Raw genomic sequence first — 22,513 nt, forward strand, 5'->3', positions numbered from 1 at the left:
ACATGTAAATAAATATTTTATTAATAATATTATCTGGTTAACTATCTGTGTCTCAATTTGTTGTAAGCATTATTATTAATACATATTTTTATAGAGGAAGGTTGTAATTGACACAAACTAAATTTTTAAATAAATATATCTGTCTAAAGTCTCAACTCTTAACTAGCTACACCGTTCTCAGTTTAGCCAACATTGCGCAACGTGATTTTATGTTGGTAGCCATGATTGACAGGGCGGCGCGGCGGGAAAACCGATCGATACTTTAACTTGTTGAGAGCCGTGAGCGTTTCGCTCTTGTGCTGCAATAGCAATAGTGACACAGTTCGTGCATTGATTGAAATTATGTGATTTAAGGTCATAATATCTGATTATTCTCCAGTTAAATAATTAAAACAAAATGGCGTATTTTTACATGGTTTTTTTGGGATTATTAGTTGCCTACATAGGGGTAGTTTCGTCTACATTCGTGTGGAAACATCACAATAATGAGGAGTTACCCTTAGTTTTGGAAGATATTCACGAAAAGTGCCCAAATATTACAAGAGTATATGCACTAACCGAACCATCTGTTAGAAATGTTCCCCTTTATGTCATTGAGTTTTCTGATAGCCCTGGTTTCCATCAACCATGTAAGTATCTTTTTAATATTTTAAACCATTTATCCGTTTATATTTATTTCCTTATATTCGTAAGTTATATCTTATATCAGTACCATAATACTAAAAGCATACATGAAAATAAATATGTTATTAATTTTCAATAAATCACATAGTGTAAATAATTTGCGTATAAATCAATTATTTTTTTCATCACATCAATTTTATTAATTTTACTTGGTTGTAGGAATTATATTTACACAATTGAAAATTAATATCAATAGTTTGTTTAAATTGTTCTTTTATTTTAAAATGAAAAATTCGGCGGACGGCAATATATTGACGACGAATTTTCCTGGTATGATAAAACCTTGTAACACGTTTATTTCCATAGAGTTTGTTTAGAATTTACGTATATTTTATTTACACATCCTTTGTGCTTTCTGATTCACCGGTTTCGCAATCTATTGCCGCGTTTCACGCAACAAGCTCTTTAAAAACATTTTTAATTCTTGGAAATATAAGAAAATACCATGATTAAAACATTTTGCGTAAATCGACGGCTTTTTCATGATTTTCTTCTATTATTACCGCATCTCCAGTGTTAATGAAGTAATTACTTATACTGTAAGTAAGCGACGACTTATTGGTCTATTGGTTAGAACCCCTGACTGCGTATCCATGGGTCCCGGGTTCGATCCCCGGCTGAGACGAACATAGATGTGATGAGCATTTGGTGTTGTGCTTAGGTCTTGGGTGTTCAAATATGTATTTATATGTCTATCTATCTATAATATGTATATCCGTTGCCTAGTACCCATAACACAAGCTTCACCAGCTTAGCATGGGACTAGATCAATTGTCTTTAAAAAAAAGCTAAGCCTTAGATTTCCATCACAGATTTAATTGTTCATTGCTTGAGTAGAATTTGAAAAATCTTTCCTAAAAATGTACAAAATAGAACTAAAAATTTGAAGTATTTAATGCTTTTGGTATAGGTTCTAACTTAACAGCGTCCGAGTAAATATAGTAACTAGATACAGTTCCAACAATGTTCCTGAAATATTCCCGTCTTTTTCTTCTTTACTACCATTCTTTCAAACAAATGGACTATCCCACAGATAAGCCAGAAGTGAAGTATGTTGGTAACATTCATGGAAATGAAGTACTTGGTCGGGAGCTTTTGCTGGGTCTCGCCGATTACCTTTGCGAACGATACTTAAACCACGATCGCAAAATTAAGACCCTCATCCATACCACCCGGATTCATTTGCTGCCAGCAATGAACCCTGACGGATGGCAGTTGTCCTATGAAACGGTAAGAAAATTTTAGTCCAAGTTTGTTCAAAGAATAATTGAACCATTTTTCAAGGAAATGCTGTGCACATATAAAAAGGGTGCATGTACTTATGTACGCGCGTAAGAAGTTATACTTCTTTGGCTTTCTTTATTTTTTCAAAATAATTAATAATAAATATTTAACGTTAATAATTTAATAATATTTAATATTTTATTCAATTATTAATTAATATTAATAATAATAATATTATTATTATTTATTATTTTATTATATTATTCTTTCAATTTAATAACTAGGTATGTTTCATAACCTTTTAACTAAGTAACAATAGGTATTTGGGAAAAAGCATTGCTAAATTTCTTTGAAAAAATAATGAAAAATCCTTTATTTGTTTAAGAGGTACTACAAAGGTCATTATGGTCATTCAAATTTCTTGGCATAGCTGGTAACTTCACGCATATTCTATTTCTTTTTACTTGTAGATTGTCTTATTCCCATCTCGCTCACGCACGCTCGGCGCCCGGCTGGTTTAAAAAGAATTCGTTAGTGGGCAACTTCATTCTGATAATTTCGTGTCACGGTGCGCGCGCATCGTAAAATTTCACTCTCATCAATTTTTCAAAACGCGCCTACAGAAGTATAACTTCAAAAACCAGCCTGTCGACGTATTTTCGAACGACTAGGGTCCTTCAAGGGAAGAGCGTACCTACTGATCGATAGCTTTTCCACTGTTCTATAAAAGTTGAGCATACACTAGTGAAGCTTTATAAGAATTCACACTCTATAGATCTTATGAAATCTGTGCCGTTATTGTCTTTGATAAATTTTTTTCGTGGTAGCGGGATGTGTGGATATAAAAGCTATATAATATAGCTATATACAATAAAAGCTATATATACATATATGCTGCGTTTCTTTATATAAAACCTACTTGATTTAATTTTTGTGGCTTCCTAGCAAAACATTTCCTAGCTTCCGTCGAATCTTGTTCGAGATAGTCTTGATATGTGGATTTAAAAAGTAGTCTGGCCTCAGTGTAGAGCAACATATTTAACACTACAAAATGTCATCAGAACCTTCACAACACATCCGGTTCATTGCCGCAATTGTTATTATTTAATATAATGTTAATTCGAATGTAAATTATGTCTATGCAAAAATCTGAATTCAAAAGAATATAAGTAATTTATCATGCAATTTCTCTATGATTATTAGAAGGCTCAATTACCTTCTAAAGAATTAATAAACAAATATAAAATAAATAATATGATTTATCAATCAGATATACATAATTAACTTGCTTAAATATTTTAGAATTGATCTTTTTCCTTGGATTCAATTGGATTCTTAATGCCAGTCAAGTTAAGAGGCCTTATATATATTTATAAAGAACTAGCTGGCCTGGCGAACATCGTACCGCCTAACAGTCGATTCTTTATTTTTTTTAAATACTTATTCTGCTATTCGGGACACCGGTCTAGTTAAGATAAAAAAAAGAAAGTTGATATGACAAAAAGTACATTATGTCAAAAAATAAAAATTTACCTTCCCGGAACCCCTCCACTAACACTTGAACTTTATGTTATGGTATTAAAGTTCAAATTGACTTTTAAGTATTATTACGAATATTATGTATGGGAATATAGAAAAGTGTTGTTTTTAGACTTTTTCACTAAATTTTTTTAATTTTTCTCTCCGTATGAACCATCCTCGTACTTCAAAGAATATTATAAAAAAAGAATTGGCCAAATCGGTCAAGCCGTTTTCATGTTATGTAGTGACAACGGAAAACGGGTTTCATTTTTATATATGTAGATATAATAATAATAATAATGTTCCAGCGGCCCTAGAAACCAATACGATTTTTTTCAAATCTATAAACAAGTGTTTGATATATGTTGTTTACCGTAGGGGGTTTGCTGAAAAAAAAACATTGGAGCACAGCCGTGATTCGATTGTACCGTACATTGTACTAAGGCTCGAGCGCACGCTCAAGCCACCAGGCCCCACTAGCCAGCAGTGCTCATATATTGAATATTATTTATATTCAGTTGTTCACCTATGTTTATTTTTAGGGGGCAAACGATTATCTCATTGGTCGTAACAACAATCACTCTGTGGATTTGAACCGAAATTTTCCTGATCTTGACGCAATCACATTCGAGTTGGAACGCCAAGGAATTAGTCATAATAATCATTTGCTAAGAGATGTCACCCGTTTGACAGCACCGGTAAGTTGAATATGATTGTGATAATATTTCTTTAAAGGAAAGTGGTCGGCGTACTGTGACCTTCAAACCGTTTTTTTTAATCCTCTATTTGCTTTGAAACTGGTACATGGATGGATGATTAAAAAGAACCGAACAATCCATATCAACTAGCTAATATCAAATTATAATTATATTTAGCTCCACGCAAATATAGAGTATTATTAATCGACATAATATTTAAAAATTAAGAAATAGGAAAATAAAATAAATTTGAAAAGTTAGGTCCTTGTACCTTTTATGCTGGCAGCATTTTCTTGCTGTATTGCGATACTTATTCGTTGAGTGAGGAACGCACCAGCTCTGGGGTCACCTGTACTTTCTACCAGGCGCCAAATTAAATATTTAATAAATTACATGTACACTTGAACCCCACGGCCCAAGAGTCTCACCTTCAAACCATAACATAGATGTTAGTATGTCAAAACTTATAATCTAAGAAATCCCTCACATTATAGAAGTACCGTGCCTTTAAAAAACATTTCACTTGTTACAACACGGATTGCTATTGTGGCATTTAGAATTACAAAGTAATCCTGATGATCTGTAGGTGCAATTTTTTGTTTTTCAACATTTACCGTGCCATTCATGTATATTCTAAGATTTATATGGTGGTAAGAGTTCGAATCGCAAACCTTTTAGGATATTTACCATTACAAATTGGTAGATCTTAGGTTTTACTGGAATATTTTAGGATTTACTGCAGTTCCAGCTTTTACAGTAACATATACACCAACCACATAAGATTTCCGTTGTAATACCTAGATTAAAACAACGCATACAGTACTTTCATCCTAAATCCATATTATACTCGTAGTGAATAGCTGCCGTCCTCGCGCTTAATAGAATGTCATATAATTATAAATATTTATCTAACTACTATAATACTATTAACGGTTGTTAATAAAACAAAGCATAACATATACACACAAATAAAAAAAGAATCAATACATTATCTTAATAAATAAAGCGCCTTCTACCGGATGTAAAAGGCACTAAAACGGATAAAATAGAGATAACCAGATAAATAGAGATTCTTAAATTTAAAGGACTTTAACCACCAACTAGTACAATCAATTCGAATTCAAATTTAAGGTGTGGGCTTTAGAGTTCTGTATCAGTTCCGTGATCATTTGTTTTATGCCTAATCGGCAAGTTTATGATCAACCTTCTCTGTCTTACACATGCCGTTGACGTTGACATGCTGGTTTCCTTACGATGTTTTCCTACACGACAAGAGCGCGTCTTATATCTCAAATGTCACATAGACAGAAAGTGCTTTAGTGCACAGAAGTAATGCAATTCCCAAATCCCGAAATTTAGAAAAAACGTGAATCACAAAACAGATGCTGAATGAACATGAAATAAATCTGAGACTCATACCTATATATATTGAAACATATTAAAAATACGTGTGTCACTCGGGACTGCCGCGTTAAGCTATTGTATAGCATTTTTTATAAATTTATGCAATATAATTTTTTTTTTTTTTTGCGGTATTTTTTTTCTTTGATATTAATTCAATCTACCACTCTACCAGACTCAGACTAACACGCGTATCCGATCACGCTAAACCGATGTGAGACGCAGTATGCGTTCTGTCCCGCTCTAACGCGTATTGGCCGCACCTATATTACGTCATCGTGTGTTAGGTTTATTTCGTTACGGAATTTCTTGATTCCCGCCCATTTCTTGGTTTTATCGAAGCCCGCGATAAAATCTATGCAATAGCTTAAAAATATATGTTTTCTTTCTGCAAATATTAGATTTTTCCTTAGGTGGAACCCGAAACTCGGGCTGTAATAAGATGGATGATGGCTATTCCATTCGTGCTTAGCGCAGCTCTCCATGGTGGAGACTTGGTTGCCAATTATCCGTACGATGAAAGCAGGAGTGGGGCTCCCGTTTCAGAGTATTCAGCCAGTCCTGACGATGATACTTTCAGGTAATTATTGAGAGAAGAGATTAGCTTTAATAATAAATATTTAATATTTTCTATAACCAACTTCAAATACCTATAAATATCGATTAAAAACCCTTAAAGTTTTTGTTGTATCCTCGGTTTGCGTAGTAAATTCAAATGTGCATAAATATACATTCAAGTAGTATAAAATTTCGATCTTGGAGTATCATAGCTTTTTCATATTTTCAGTTATACACACGCTTGGAGTTTATATTTGGTTTAGTTTGTTGGTTGGGTTCTAGAATATAAGTTGGATAGAATCGTTCGTTTTTTTTTATATAATGTACCCCTAAAAATCCCCAAGAGATCTAGATCTAAAGTTGGGGGGAAAATAAGGTCCATCAAGAAAAGAGCGTACCAATTCTTAAAAGGCCGGCAGCGCACTCGCGAGCCCTCTGGCATTGAGAGTGTCCATAGGTATCACTTAACATCAGGTGAGCCTCCTGCCCGTTTGAACCCTATTTGTTATATAAAAAAATAGATATAAATGTGATGTGATATAATACATGATTTCTCTATTTCGAAATAGAGATATTTTGGAAGAAGTAATATTGTTTTTGCCCTACAATTTTACGTCTTATGGCTACCTTTTAATACTTTTTTCTGTTATCAATATTTACGCTGTGAAAAATGTGTTATTATTATTATTATTATCATGTCCGACCGTATTATTCCGTTTTGGGAAACCCCCTTTTGGTTTTCCAATTTTTTGGAAATTTCAATTAGCAGAATTTAATTTACATACATACAGGATATAAGGTTAGATTTGAATCGCGTTCAATTCAGTTGCAAGCAGATATCAATTGGCTACGTAGATTTAATCTAGATAACAAGATTTGACAAATGTATCAATTAGTTGTTATTTTCCAACCGAAAGTAAAGGATGTTGCAATAGTTTTCTATAAAAATGTTTATGCATTAGAGTTGCTTCATTAAATATTTCTGATTAAAAATAATCGTATCATTATTACGCTAATTACTACCCAAGCGTTTCAATTCAAAGAAATTTTAGCTTCATTTTTTTATGATAACGTTCTATGTTTAGTATGCAATTATTTTAGGGACTTAGCGATGACTTACGCCGAGTCCCACGCAGATATGGCTGATCCAAAGAGGCAGGGTTGCCGTATCTCCAATGACGATACAACCTCGTACAACTTCGGGAAACAGGGTGGAGTTACTAACGGGGCGGCTTGGTATAGCTTGAAAGGGGGTGAGTGTTCATTTTGCAAGTGTTAGCTTTTAATATTTATTTAATATAATTATAAATTTTTTTTATGAAACATATTCTTAAGAATCTTGCTACAAGTACGCATGTGCAATAGTTACTCATTTGACCCGTTCGCTCTGTGCCATATTTTTCGTCTATCGAGCAACCCACGCTTTTTCACAATAATACCAGTATTTTTTGTTCATTACCATTTTCAGCCTAAATTAGGAATTATTTTTTACTTTTTAGTTTGATGTGCTTTAAAAGCGTGTTTTTTTAGTTTTTTAAACTATTACTAATTTTTATTTTTTAGATAATTTTTTTTTATTTTATTCATTTTTTTTCGGATAATTGCATTGTCATCGATCTTTGACAGGTGCGCAAAGTTTGAATTAAATCTGTCCGTTAAAAGTGGGTCAAAATCGAGTCCGAAGGAGTCGATTACATACATACATACATACATACAGGTGAAGCTAATATAAAGCGTGTAAAAAGAGGTTGTAACACATGCGCACGGGCAATTCCTTTGTTCAAGTTTGAATTTATACAGTTTACGTTAAATCAATATAGTGAATTATAGTGAATCATGTTATAATTGGAGTGTTTAATTTCCTACCCTAAGAACTAGATCAACTAGCCCTTACACAAGTGTGTGTATGTTGATTTATCGGCCTATTTTATTCTGTTCCGATCGCTTCTGTTAGGACGGACTTGTAATGTTCTGTTCTATTCTTTCAAAATTATAAATAAACTGTTAACAAGCATAAAATCTCATTTAGGTCTATAAGTAGGCTTGAAACAAATGTTTACGAATAAAATGTTTCTCGTAGAGTTCTTGTTTATAAACTTTCGATAAACAGTCTACAAACAGGTCATTTTACATATGTGATTCAGAAATTCCTTCAAAAAATATCGTTTCAACCTGTAAAATAATATTTCTTACTGGAAATGTCCATAAATAATGGAATGCATGGAGATCCTATGACACCTCAATCATTCATCAGTCTACGGACAAAATAACTAAAAGTACTTTCGATACATATATTACTTTATGAAGATTTTGTTCTTCAATTTTAACCCCCAAAATTAGATATTATTAAACAATAATAATATCTAATTTTGGGGTTTCACCAATTAATAATTTGAATAAGGAAGGTTTAAATATAAATTAAATAATAAAATATTATTAAAGAGGTCGCAAAAAATCTTGCCAAAAAAACACGCTAATAATATTAATTCGTGTGTAGTGTATGAATTCTTCTGAGCTGTCAGATAGTAACAATATCGTATTGGCGTAAACGAATAATTGAAACTCGTCGTTTATATGTACGACTCGTACAAGCGATGATAGAAACCTAAAGCACTTTTAAAATAGGGTGCAAACGAGCCGGGACAGCTATGTTGCGTTGCCGGCTTTTAAGAATCCTTACATTCCCACTTACACTCTTTTTTGGTAATGGTCGTATCTCCTTTAGAAAACCTATTTATCTAGTAATGCAGATTACAGCATCAATGTAAAGTCAACTTTGTTTCTAACTTGGTAATCATTGGACAGTAAAGACAAGAGCCGAAACTAAATTGACTGATTAATATCGTCCTTTGTTTCTTGTTGATTGTTGTTTCCTTTAACAGGAAGTTATAATCATCGTGCACTGACATTTACGATTATGTCGTTAGCCATGAGTTTAAGCATGCTAATTCAATGTTAAACTTTTCTTTCAAATGTAAATAGGCTATGCAAACATTTGGTAAAACCGGTTACGAGAACTTGCCTACGACCTTGCTATAGGTTTTTATTTCGATTCATATTTTAGAATTGTACAAAAAATTACATTAATGAAATCCGGTAAATTTTAAAAAGAAAAACAAAACAAAAATATTTCATGCCATATATATATTGTTGGTTTAATTAAAAAATAATCTAAATCGTATCGGCAGAATATCACGTAAAGTTCTATAATTAGACTCTTTCAGATAAGTAACGAAAAATCGGTAATAAATGATAGAGTTTGTTTATTATTCAAATAAATTTTAATATTTGAATTTGGAAGGATGAAAATAGAAACTTGCAAAATAGAATGTATACTGTATAACCTTTAAATAAGGTTTGAATTTCGTTACATTTGTTTCAGGTATGCAAGATTTCAGTTACCTAGCAACCAATGCATTCGAAGTGACCCTAGAACTCGGTTGTAAGAAATATCCCCCAACGGAAGAGTTAGAAGAAGAATGGCACAAAAATCGCGAAGCATTACTTGCGTTTATATGGAAAGCACATATTGGGATAAAAGGGATAGTTGGGGATGACTCTGGATTTATTAAAAACGCAATCATATCTGTGGTGAATATTACGGGACCGGTGCCGAGACCAATTCGACATGACATAACTACAGGTAAGAAAATTCGAAATTTAAAAATATGCCCAGGTACTTCGATTTTTGAATTTATATTTTAATTGGTTGGTTAGTTTTTTACTAGCGGATTATTTATGAGTAATGTCAAATTGGATAAGTTATTTGTAATCCGATTTTATATAATTTCAAAATTGGAATGGGAAGGACCATATTTTATTTTATTTATCATTGATTTGGTTTAAGTTAACTAATAGAAAGCTTTGCTCTAAATAGGGAATACTCCTTTTAGTCATTTATTTACGCTTTCACACCTGGTATATTATGATAGGTTCCGTGACCGTATTCAGTATTATTATAGACTAAACAGCAGTGTTGGCCTAGTGGCTTCAGCGTGCGACCCTCATCCCTGAGGTTGTAGGTTCAAAACACTCGCTCGTACGGTGCTGGCAAATATAGTGAGATAACCGGCATGCCTTAGACCTACAAGTCAACTGCGTGTGTTAGGCACAGAACAACTAGTTATTTTTGAAGTTATACTTCTTAAGGCGCGTTATGAAAAATTGATGAGAGTGAAATTTTACGATGCGCGCGCACCGTTACACAAAATTAACAGAATGAAGTTGCCCACGGAAGATGCTACGGCATTGGACATAATTTAAAAACAACATTCGAATAATAATAGAATTTATGTTACACTTAATGTTACAGAATAATAATAATTATTTATTTATTTAATTTTTCAAATGTAAACTGAACTTTATTGACTATAATGATTCCTTTTCCAGTCTTTGATTATTTAATTGTAATTAATTATTTGCTTGCAATCAAAAACTATTTCTAATAATGCCAAAGAAGTATAACTTCTTATTCGCGTACATAAGTACACGCACCCTTTTTATTTTTTTATCACGAAACAGATACAGAAATCTGAGGCCCAGACCTAAAAGTAACGCCAATGTTTTAATCAAACCTTCGTATTAAAAATTTAATAATAAACGAATATCTACATACATATTTATCCTTATAGATAATGCATATGAAAACAATATCAGTCATCCTGTTACTGCATTGTTCTGATATAACATGAGCTTCGATATTAGCTATTGTCATGTATAACACTTTGATATGATACATTTAGGGTATTTCTACATAAGTTCCAAATTAGCTATTTATTACTTATTGGTAGGATAAACACTATTGTTGGGTTTCACGACAGTCAGATAGCGCTATTCGTCACATAAAGTCCATCATAAGTTATGAGTCCGATGAATGTCAAATAGCACAATTTTACTTCCAAATAATTTATGTGTTGCATAGCTATTAGGTACTTTATCCATACATTGTGAAACAGACCCTTAGTGATTTGACCCGGCCAATTGACGCTTTTGGTTTGAATCGTGTAGGTGTACTGTTACAAAACCAAAAAGCGACTATTGCGCATCAATAAATACAATTTGCTTTTCGTCGGATGGTTGTAGAAAATCTGCCGCCGTGTTTCTCCTTCGATTTTTTTTACCCTTTATAAAATATCTGTATATAATTTCCTCATACCAACAAGGACATATTTCTGTTTGATTGATTATTTTGCTTTGTTTCTTTGTTGTTTTGTTTCGTAGAATAGAGCTATCATAAACTAAGATTCAAAACATTTCTTATAAAAACAAAATAAGCTTTAAATTACCTACCGAAGTAGGAAATTTAATAATAAACTGCCAGTTTTATTTCATTTTATATTTGGCCATTCAAATTATATTTCAACCTTGGCATATAATATTTACCACTTATTCTTAAAGAAAGTTTTTTTTTTTAATTTAGTTCTCTAAAAAATATATTACATTTAGAACATATACAAGACACTACGGAAATAGATTTAATTCGTGAGCAAAATTTCTTTTATCACAAATTTTAGTCTGACTTCTACTTATTGCAAGTAACTTATTTATTTATGTAGCTAACAGTAAAATTATAAATGTAAAAGTTTAAACAGAAAAAAGGCCGTGAATTGCCTACTCTTGTAAAATAAAAAAAAATATAGTTAAAAAAAACTAAAAAACACGCTTTTAAAGCACATCAAACGCTTTTTCACAATAATACCAGTATTTTTTGTTCATTACCATTTTCAGCCTAAATTAGGAATTATTTTTCACTTTTTACTTTGATGTGCTTTAAAAGCGTGTTTTTTAGTTTTTTTAAACTATTATTTATTTTTTAGTTCATTTTTTTTTCGGATTATTGCATTGTCATCGATCTTTGACAGCATGCGCAAAATTTGAATAAAATCTGTCCGTTTAAAGTGGGTCAAAATCAAGTCCGAAGGAGTCGGTTACATACATACATACAGGTGAAGCTAATATAAAGCGTGTAAAAAAAGGCCGTGAATTGCCTACTCTTGTAAAATAAAAATATTGGTATATCTGTGCGTGCGTGTAGTTACACTGACTATTTAATTAATAATATTTTAAGTAATTTGCCACACGTACTTTCTTACTTGCAAATTGGAAAGAATATTAAATCATTCTTATACGGTAACATTTGTTGACATAGAATGTAGGTCACCGTAAAAAACTATAACTTCAGCGAATTTCTCACGTATCATATATCAGGCAAGATTAAAATACAAACGCAGATTTATTTGTATAACTATTAGTAAAGATAGAAATTATATTAATAACACGTAATAATGTAATAAAACTTATATCTGTTCCACTATATCAGTGGAAGTGGTTGCCTGGAAGAGATCGCTCCATAGCGATAAGGCCGCCAGTTGTCCTCCTTTTTATTTAATTATGTCAATTGTATTATATTTCTGTACATGCAACGAAGTGTTAATCAAAATAAAAGTGCGTGCGAACAAAGTACACATGTCAGAAGTGAAACTTCTTTGGCAAAGTAATTTTAAGTCTTGTTCATATTTATACAAATCTAAAACTTTAGATTTCCGAGACTTAGAGGGAGGGAAAAAGGAAGTTATGTTAGGAATTTAATAAGTTAAATTGTCATTAAAATATTAAAATTTACGAAAATTAATACAAATTATAAATTTAATTTATTTCTTCGATAAATAAAAACACGTGGCATTTTAATTAAATTCTCAAATTTGAGATTTCAATAAATTATTTTGCATAAAATAACACAACGTCGTAACTTTTTTAATTATTTTTAATACATAATTAAAAGTCAATATCATGTGGCGCGTCCCGTGCGGAGGAATCGTGCGTCGTGCGTCAATGGAAGTTGTCCCTAGCTTGAACTCAGCGCACCAACGCGCAACTTTAGAATATGGAGCATGAACCCCTAACGTTCCTCTCAAGGCTTGATACAAGCACATTATCTTCAAGCAGAGAATATCGGGTGAATTTTATTTTATAAAAAACAAAAGAGAATCTATCGTATTATTTCTATTTATAGACGCCTCGTATTAAGAGAAGTCTTCATTTGAAGACTCTATTACTTAAAAATTTGTTGTACTTGTTTGGAAATCATAATAGTATTCTTGCCTCGTTTTGTGAGGAAATTTGATGCATTAAGATGCATACCGCTAAGTCACCAAAGAGCATTGCAGAATCTGTACCATTTTGTGCCAATACCTGAATAGATTTATAAATAAATTATAACCATCCAAGCAAAACGTATTCATTAAATTTGAAAGATAGATCTTTCGATTAATTTTAACGCCTCCATAGAGCCCTTTTTATGTTTTTGATGCAATAGTACTAATATAATTATATTAGGTAGATACTATCGGACCCGACAGACATTGTCCTGTCATGATATTTCAAGCGATTAGGATATTGAACAAAGTATGAACCAACTGCAGCACCATCTGCCAGGCTGATTTGTGAATCTAAACCATCCAGGGCGCCACCCAAACGTATACAAAATAAATCATTTAAATCGGTTCCACCATTTAAGAGAAGTTCAGTGACATACATGCGTACAGTAGAATTTTCTATATAAATATTCGTTTATTATGTTCTAATAGTGTTGTTAACGTTTAACATAACATCGGATTAAACCTAAATTAAATTTGTATAAAGCGAGCCCCATTGCTTAATTTGACAGCGTTCTAATTTATACGTCAAAGGCAGAGTTCAAGAGGTTCCACTTGTTTGGTTTTCAACGTAATTGTATTTTTTATGTATGAAAAATAATTTATTATTTCACAATTTATAAATTTCTAATCCTTTTTATAATATCACTTTTATATTTATTCATACTAAAAAGTACAAGTATTATACTCGACACCTGAAATTTTATGGAATTATTTGGGCAGTAGATTATCTAATCAGTCAATTTATTGGAGCTTATTAAGTAGCAATCAATCTACATATTATTAAAATGCTGCAGCTGGTGCAGATAATATTAATAACGGGCAAACACTAAATATTTCGGCTGAGAAAGTAAACCGGAAGACAATACGATTGTTACTCTATCCGATCATTTAATAGCATCTCTAGTCCGATATTTAAAAGAATGACGGAGAGTTTATTGCCAGTTCTTGTCCGTTCTACGATTGATTTGATAACTGGCAGTAAATTTAGAAGCATTTATTTTGACCTAATACATTGCGTGGGCGTGATATATTACATCATGTTAACCAATTCGTCCGTTTAACCAATCTCAATCGAACGCAACGTTTTGTTTTGCGTGTTTTGTTTTACATTCCCTGACGTCTGAAATTTGAAGTCTTTATCTAATTTATATAATATATATAATTAGTACATAAACTATAGAAAATCAAAATATAATTTATTCATTTAACTTAATTTTATGAAGGTCAGTTAAAAAATTAATGCTTATAAATTTACATTTACTATAGGTACATTAGCTAATTCTCAAATCAAGGGCGTAGAACGGATGGGAAGATGTGGCAATAAACTCTTCGTCATTCTTTTAAATATCTAACTATTTTAAATCGCCAAGCTTTTTACAAAATATTGTAATTTAATTTAGTCAACCAATTACACTTAGCAGCAGCTAAGAGCAGTGTTGGCCTAGTGGCTCCAGCGTGCGACTCTCATACCTGAGGTCGTAGGTTCGATCCCCGGCTGTGCACCAATGGACTTTCTTTCTATGTGTACATTTAACATTTGCTGGAACGGTGAAGGAAAACATTGTGAGGAAACTGACACATCTTAGACCCTTAAAGTCGACGGCGTGTGTCAGGCACTGGAGGCCCATCCTACCTACTTGCCTATTAGATTTAAAAACGATCATGAAACAGATTCAGAAATCTGAGGCCAAGACCTAAAGACGTTGTAGCGCCACTGTTAATAACACTTAAAACAGATAAGAGTCGTATGAAATATCTATTCTTAATTTTAAGGTGACTACGGGGACTACTACCGCCTCCTTACCCCGGGCCACTACGAGGTGACCGCCAGCCATCCCGGATACTTCTCCGTGTCACGAGTGGTTACTGTACCGCATCATCAGACCGCTGCCAGGATCCTAAACTTCAAGTTAGAGGTAAGATTTAAATTATTTTAAGACAAACAAAATTTCTTAAATATATACATTATATATACTATATAATACATATGTCTAGCTTGGTTTTTACATACATATTATTATACCCTAGTACTTTAATTTGAATCCCAAACAGATAAGTGGTTATTGAGAAAGTTCCAGTGAAACATACATCTATTTAATACAAATTTTTGTTCCATCCAATGAATTCTCTCTACTATTTATTATGCATTACTTACTTTGACTTTGAAATCATTGACCTTAGCCATTTCCACTGTAAGAACTTCCTATGAGTTGATAAAATTACGGATTAGGTAGATAATTCTGCAAAATTATATAAGTTTATTATTTACTCAAAATAATAAAAATGATTGTCTATTGTCTTCTAAACTTAACGATTACTAGCGTTAATAAAATAAATTGAACATGAATTATGATGAATGACTTACGCGACTCATCAAAATATTTATTTCCAACACACAAATATGCAGTATTTACAATATAGTAAAACTATATAGTAATAAAAATAATAATAAAAAAATTGATAAATAGAAAATTAAAACAAATTTAAAAAGTTTGGAGCCTGTGGCAGTGTAGTTTTAATACTGGCAGCATTTCCTCGCTGTATTCCGATACTAATTCTTTGAGCGAGGAAAGTACCAGCTCTGGGTTCACCGGTACTATCTGCCAGGGACCAACTTAAAAAAGTCCTCGCTCGTACGGTGAATGAAAACATCGTGAGGAAACATTTTGCCAAAACATCTATTAGCAAAAAACAAATGGTCACGAAGCTTATACAGAAATGTGAGGCCAGAACTGAGAGATTGTAGCGACATTGTTTTTTTTACTTATTAGCATTTGTATGCTGTATTTATTTTTAAAATCGGTTAAATTTTTTTCTTTACTCACAAAAATACAATTGTTTCCTCTGTTTGATGTAGTTTCCATAAAAAAAAGAGCGACTTTGAATTTTTTTCCCGATAGTTAACAACGATATATATTAGAATAAATGAATTATTTCAAGTAGGTAAAATCTGAGTATGCAAACTCTTTCAATTTTATTTATATCTTTACGCCTTATCCCTGAAGGTGTAGGCAGAGACTACAGATCTCCACTTGCTACGGTCCCGACATATCTTTCTCGTAGAATCCCCTTCCTTGTTATTCACCAAGTATGCTCGTCGGTTATGGATACTTTTAACTTGTCTCTTCTCTAAACTCTTAAAAGATCGCAAGAACCTTAAGATTTCCACCAATGGTGCCTTTGCTGTGGTTAATAAAAAAAAAAATTGTGCGTGTACTAGGTGTACACACGTAAGAAGTGAAACTTCTTTATGATCTTATTTTTCGAAAAATGATCTACTATATGCAACTTTACAGAAATTCGTTAAATTAGATAAAGTTTAACAAAAGGCTTTTATTATCATAGACATGAATACAAATACAATTATTTCATTTTACCTTATCACTACGAAGATTATTATAGAATTTCATTAATTGTAATAGAATTATTACTATCATTGTTATAGTTAATATATATTTTTGTTATTAATGGCTTCGAATCTCTTCGGATCAACCGTGGTACGGACAAGAAAAAGATGGCGCGTAACCGAAAAATGTGACGGTAAATTTTTTTCCAACGCCGATAAAGAAGTTTCACTTCAAAAATAAGTATTTTTAATTCTTGCTTAAATTTCTTATAAATACATAATTAATAATACTCCTGTCGTTGCTATTTCTCTTATCTCCAATGATAAGGTTCAAACATTTGATGGAACTAGCTTGTATAGAACAATTCATCTATAACTGATTATATAATGTTATATGGATAAGACTTAATAATCTTTAGCTTCAATATATTTAGCATATTAACACGTACATTAATATCGTTCCAATACGTAATCAATTTCCGTGTTTTAGTTCGATAGTTCCCGTTCAACTTTCATAGTGGCCTTGATCTATAAAGGGCATTCTGAATTACGTGATTGTTGTAACGATTATAAAAATAATCGTTTATCGTCTTAAGGCGTAGACTATTATAAATTTCTTGAAATTTAAATTTCGAATGTGAGATTTAATAAAGAAGCCCGTTTATACAATATACAGTTTAATTATGTTATACACATTTTTTTGTTACTTGATATCTTAACTTCCTTCAAAATATACGGTTCCTGGGTCATCAGGGGTTCGAAATAATAGAATATTTTTAAATTCTATATTTATCACTCGCGTAATACAATAGAATATGAGCGAAATAATAATTATGTTAATTGCTATATAATAAATGCAATCTAACAATCAGAGAGAGTGCCGACGTCTGGCTATGCTCCCGGGGTGAAACTCCGACGATTTAGTTCATTGTAATGAAACGAATAACTGCAATGTAACAGTCGAAGAGAGTGCCTGCGTCTGGCTATACTCTCGGGGCGTGACTCCGACGATTTAGGAAATCGTCATGCTTATAAGTGATCAAACTGTACCGCCAGGGCACGAACATACATAGGAAATAGTTATGCTTGTAGATGATTGGAATGTACGAGCCTTGGCACGTACATAGGGAATCATCACGATTATAAAACTAAGGAAGCCTGAGTGAGTAAAATGTACAGCCTTGGCTCGTACAGTACCATTGATCAGAACCCCATCACGGGTTCAGCCCTTCTCCAGACTACTTCTATCCGCCTTTTTCTAGGGTACCCTCTTTTTTTTCTTGTTATAGTGTTAAAGTTCATCTTTTATCTGGGCATCTTCCTATATGAATATGAGCTTTACAATGCATTATGTACGTAATTTTAACGTCGTGTACGCCGTACGGGTTCGTACGTATGGAAAATAATATGTTTGATGAAGACTAACGAGTGGTAACCCAGCCTAAAAATAATATTATAAAATATGTATGGTAACTTTTGAAAGGATCCATATAATTTTGTTTGGATCATAAATGAAATAGAGCTTATTCAGTAAAATAAATAATAATAATACTGTGTTTATTTGTTGAGGAAAACGTATTCATTCGTACAAATAGTATCTATAATACAAAGTCAAAGATAAGCTTATTCTCAAACAAATCTTAAAGCATACACAAAGTCAATAGATTATATTCGCTGGGATGCTTCGGTACTTGACGTCACTACTATCAATAAAGCATCGTGGGGGCTATTGATTTTCAGCCCGCCTACGTAACCACCCACGTTTTACGTACGCAATGATGTCACAGTCTCAATTTTGCCTTGCTTTTACTGTAACTAACTACACTTGATAGCTAAGACGTTACAAGATCTTGGCAAAACGTTCGAAGTATTTTCCTCCTATAATCCACTGAAGTAGAACTAATATATTACAATAATAATTTATTTATTTAAGTAAGACAATCATAAGTCCATATGGCTATTATTGTGTTAGTTACAATATTGTCTTAAATATTATATTAGTAGGTTCGCTTTAAGGCATATCCAATCACAAAATAAAACAATAATTATAAAATTACACACACATCACCGCAACAAAACCACACACACAGTTTTTTCTTTACCATGTAGGCATATGCAGTCCATTGCTAAGTCTAGGGCCTTTCTGCTATTACCGCCAGTCATGTTAGTGGTCATATAAGCCATATATACCTATTAATGTTTGGTCCACTTGCCACTCCAATATCAAGATATTCTTTAACTAATTGGGTTTATGCTAGCGACGCCCTGGCTTCGCAAAGGACAACCGTGAACGGAAAAGCTTGAAATATTATGTATCTCTATATATAGATATCACCTTACATAGATATACATATTCTGTGCAGTAATTTTTGAGAAAATTGCGAAGAGACGCGGCGAAGGTTTTGTTTTTGTATAGTACTCGTATAAAAGTTAGATATATATACTGTCGCTGGCTCTACAACTTTTCTCTAGAACTCAATCACATCTCTCATCGTTACGACCGCGTTCGTAAGAAACGTTTTCGTTAGATCATTTTTCTCTAACTTACTTTGCAAATCCGATTAACACGAGTCTTTTAAATGTTCGGGTTAATAACTTACAAATAATGGCTTTCGATTGGTAAAAAGTTTTTCGATCGATTCTGTTGATCAGCCTACAACCTCAAACTTTACCATATTATAATATTAGTATCTATAGATTTAAAAGCGGTACGTTAATTGCATCGTATACGTTTATGAACAATTGTTTGATTGTAATTTGTAAACAGTACTGTTTTATGGTTTCAAAGAGCAGTGTTGGCCTAGTGGCTTTAGCGTGCGATTCTCATCCCTTACTTTTATCCTTTATCCGTACTTTCTGCCTATGTGTTCATTTAACAATCGCTCGTACGGAAAACATCGTTGAATAACCGGGCGTACCTTAGACCCAAAAAGTTGACGGCGTATGTCAGGCGCAGAAAGCTGATCAACTTCTAATCACCTTATCTGTTAGAAACAAAAACAAACGATCACGAAACAGACGCAGAAATTTTAGGCCCAGAACTAAAAATTTTGTAGCGCCACTAGTATTTTTGGTCTTCTCTCTATACAATATTAGTAATAATTTTTTTATAGTACATAGATGGCTCCCTTATTTTGCTGTAGGTACCTGACTTAATGCTGCTCTGCTCAATGGTAAAGGGAATCTAGGAGGGAATGGTTTCGATTTCTAAAAGCACCACTTACAAAGTCTTATGTCTCTTGTCCCCGTCAAAGAAAAAAAACATTTAAAAAAAATTAAAAAAATTAAAGGTAATCGATATTTAAATGTGAATTTATGTTTTCAGCCAAAGACAAGTTGGTTCGACGACTACACAACGTACGGATCATACCCGTACGGACTACGCGATGGTCAGCCAAGGATTTATAAGCGATCCCTTTACGAACAAGTCACCAACATGATGCTAGAGAAAAAGGACACGAAACATTAGATTTATTAAATAATTTATTCATAAATGTGTATAAAAGTGTTTTCTTTCGATCAAAGTAGTTTAAAACCATATTTTTCAAAACCGAAGCACAAGCTAAAGTAATTCTTCATATGTCAAATCCAGTTGAGACCGGTTTAGTTCATATAATCTCAACGATTGAAAAATAAACCATCTAATAAGCTGGGTTCAAAACAGTTTATTATCAGAAAATTGTCATCTAGTAACGTACGAGATATTAAAATCTTTTAAAATCTTTTAAATATTCAAATCTATCAAAAATTTCCAGACAACATCTAATAACCTAGATTTGCTAAATAAAGATTCTATGAAATTCTTCTAGTATTTTTAAAAGCCGATTTCTTAATAACATCTTACTGACCACCTTAATATCAACTATTTATTGACATTAGAAAAACGAGGTTTTCACATGTATTTTGTCAATTATTTTATAGTATCGTTCGCTGCTAAAGTGTAATCCAAATAAAAAGTGATATAATGTTACAAAATTTACCATTTACTTACAAAATGATATGGAATAGTAATAGCAAATACGTTCTTATCCATGCATTACCGTACCCTTAGTACGAACTATACATCAATTCTAATAATTATCATAGATAATAGAATAATTATAGATTTGTGTTCCTAATACGGCCATGTATCAAGTATTTTTATGAGCGACACGAGGACGTTTGACCTAAACGGATCCACGAACCTGCAGCGTTTGAATGGTATTGAAATCTATCATATAGTTCGTGGTAAGGGATTAGTTTCAAATCATCTAGGACAATCTGTACGGAAATACATGGTAAATTCCAAGAAGTCTTGTTCAATTTAATGTCGAACTCGAAGTTGTTTGACTAATTGGATCCTTAGCCAATGTAACATTTATATTCTTATCAACCATCTATTATGCCGGAAAATACAGTTTCTTCAGCGTCCCTTTATAGGATTAACACTGTATTTTGTCCCGTATACTAGAAATTTTTGTTTTACTAAAGAGTGATATTGAAAGATTTCTTTTTTTTAGCAATGATTTTCTTTTTAGCAATTTTTAATACCTACAACATGTCCGTATTCCATTTGTATATAGTTTATGTTAAAAATGTTTTAATTATTTAATCTGTGAAATTTTATTAAATATATTTATTATCACTTCCAATTTATTCTGTACAGTAGTAAATTTGAAATAACTTAAATGTGTAATAAATTTTAATGTGCAAGTGTTTGTTTTATTTTCCTTTATCTAATTGGAATTTTGATTGTTTTTTTACACACTTAGGTCTGGACAACGAAGCTACAAGTGGTAAGGCCAGTCAACAATGTCATACAAAAGTCAAAGTATGACGAGAAACTTTTCAACATATATACGCTATATACTCGTACTTCCGTACAACGTTTGTCAAGTTATAGTATATAATTAATTAAGTATATTATAATACGATTGAATATGACATTGAAAAACCTTCTTAAACGTGTACGAAGGAAGGACAAATGAAGGTAATAAAAGATCTGATATATTGTTAAAATTATGTATTATATAACTTATGCTATTCTTGCAACTCGCTTATATAAACTTTACAAACACCAAAAGAGGACGGAATCGTTGTTTAGCACATTTAATTATTGTTTATGTCTTATGATAAATAAAGTAATTTGATATTTTATTAAATTTCTTATAAACCAACACACGTTCGTTGCGCATACAAATGCCAATCAATCATGCGCTCGCGTCCAAATATCACAAATCTTGAAAAGCAAAATATTTTAGATAAAAAATGAAATTAGCTTTTAAAAATTCATCACTTTTATGATTTTGTTGATATATTTTATATTTCACTTATGTACAATATTTTGTATTGTCTTACAAGTCTATGCACATAATTTTGGTAGATTAGTATTAAAATATTTACAATTATGTAAGTAATACTGCTACTACGGTATACATACACGTAAATTCATAGTATTACATCTTATATACCTACGTATATTTGTCTATAGCTGATCTATAACATATAAAGGACGTTACATGTCCCAGAATGGACTTACTATGCGCGATTTTTGTGTAAAACAAACCTTGGCGTGAATGTCAAAGAAACAATGGTGAGATCTAGTGTCTAGATATGTGTCACGATTCGAGCTTTCGTTTGACAACTAACAAACAAATGAAACGCACCATCATTTTGTCTCTTGTTTTAAGTTGTCAACTCTATTCCCTTTCTAAAATCTTTGAACTCAAAGCACCTATAAATATAGCTTGATTTAGGTTTTTAAACACAAAATACCTTTTATACCAATAATATAAGAAACACATATTATATGCTTAATAATTAGTAAAACTATTTTCGTTGTTATTTAAAAATTCATTTTCGAGGTTAGTTGAAGCAGGCTTTAGCATGATTTAGTTTGTAGTAGCAATGGCACAAAAAACGTATTTCATAAATATTAAAGTACA

At 32.1% G+C, this 22,513-nt stretch overlaps 1 protein-coding gene across 1 annotated transcript; it reads left to right on the top strand.

The window, feature by feature from the left end:
• Nucleotides 1-240: 240 nt before the first annotated feature.
• LOC125055696 (carboxypeptidase E-like) lies at nt 241-21,281 on the top strand. Its single transcript, XM_047658177.1, has 8 exons — nt 241-629; nt 1,718-1,914; nt 3,972-4,127; nt 5,942-6,108; nt 7,188-7,339; nt 9,469-9,729; nt 15,017-15,159; nt 19,915-21,281. The coding sequence occupies exons 1-8, from the start codon at nt 398-400 to the stop codon at nt 20,056-20,058; spliced, it is 1,452 nt and encodes a 483-aa protein (XP_047514133.1). The 5' UTR covers nt 241-397; the 3' UTR covers nt 20,059-21,281.
• The last annotated feature ends 1,232 nt before the right edge of the window (nt 21,282-22,513 follow it).

The sequence above is a fragment of the Pieris napi genome, chromosome 14, assembly GCF_905475465.1.
Source record: "Pieris napi chromosome 14, ilPieNapi1.2, whole genome shotgun sequence".
In the NCBI taxonomy this organism is placed as follows: Eukaryota; Metazoa; Arthropoda; class Insecta; order Lepidoptera; family Pieridae; genus Pieris; species Pieris napi.

Excerpts from the sequence above, each read along its gene's own strand:
- LOC125055696 (XM_047658177.1), top strand. The coding sequence starts at position 398 with ATGGCGTATTTTTACATGGTTTTTTTGGGATTATTAGTTGCCTACATA. Across the intron at positions 4,128-5,941 it reads TCACCCGTTTGACAGCACCG|GTGGAACCCGAAACTCGGGC; the intron begins GTAAGTTGAATA and ends ATTTTTCCTTAG. Across the intron at positions 15,160-19,914 it reads TCCTAAACTTCAAGTTAGAG|CCAAAGACAAGTTGGTTCGA; the intron begins GTAAGATTTAAA and ends TTATGTTTTCAG.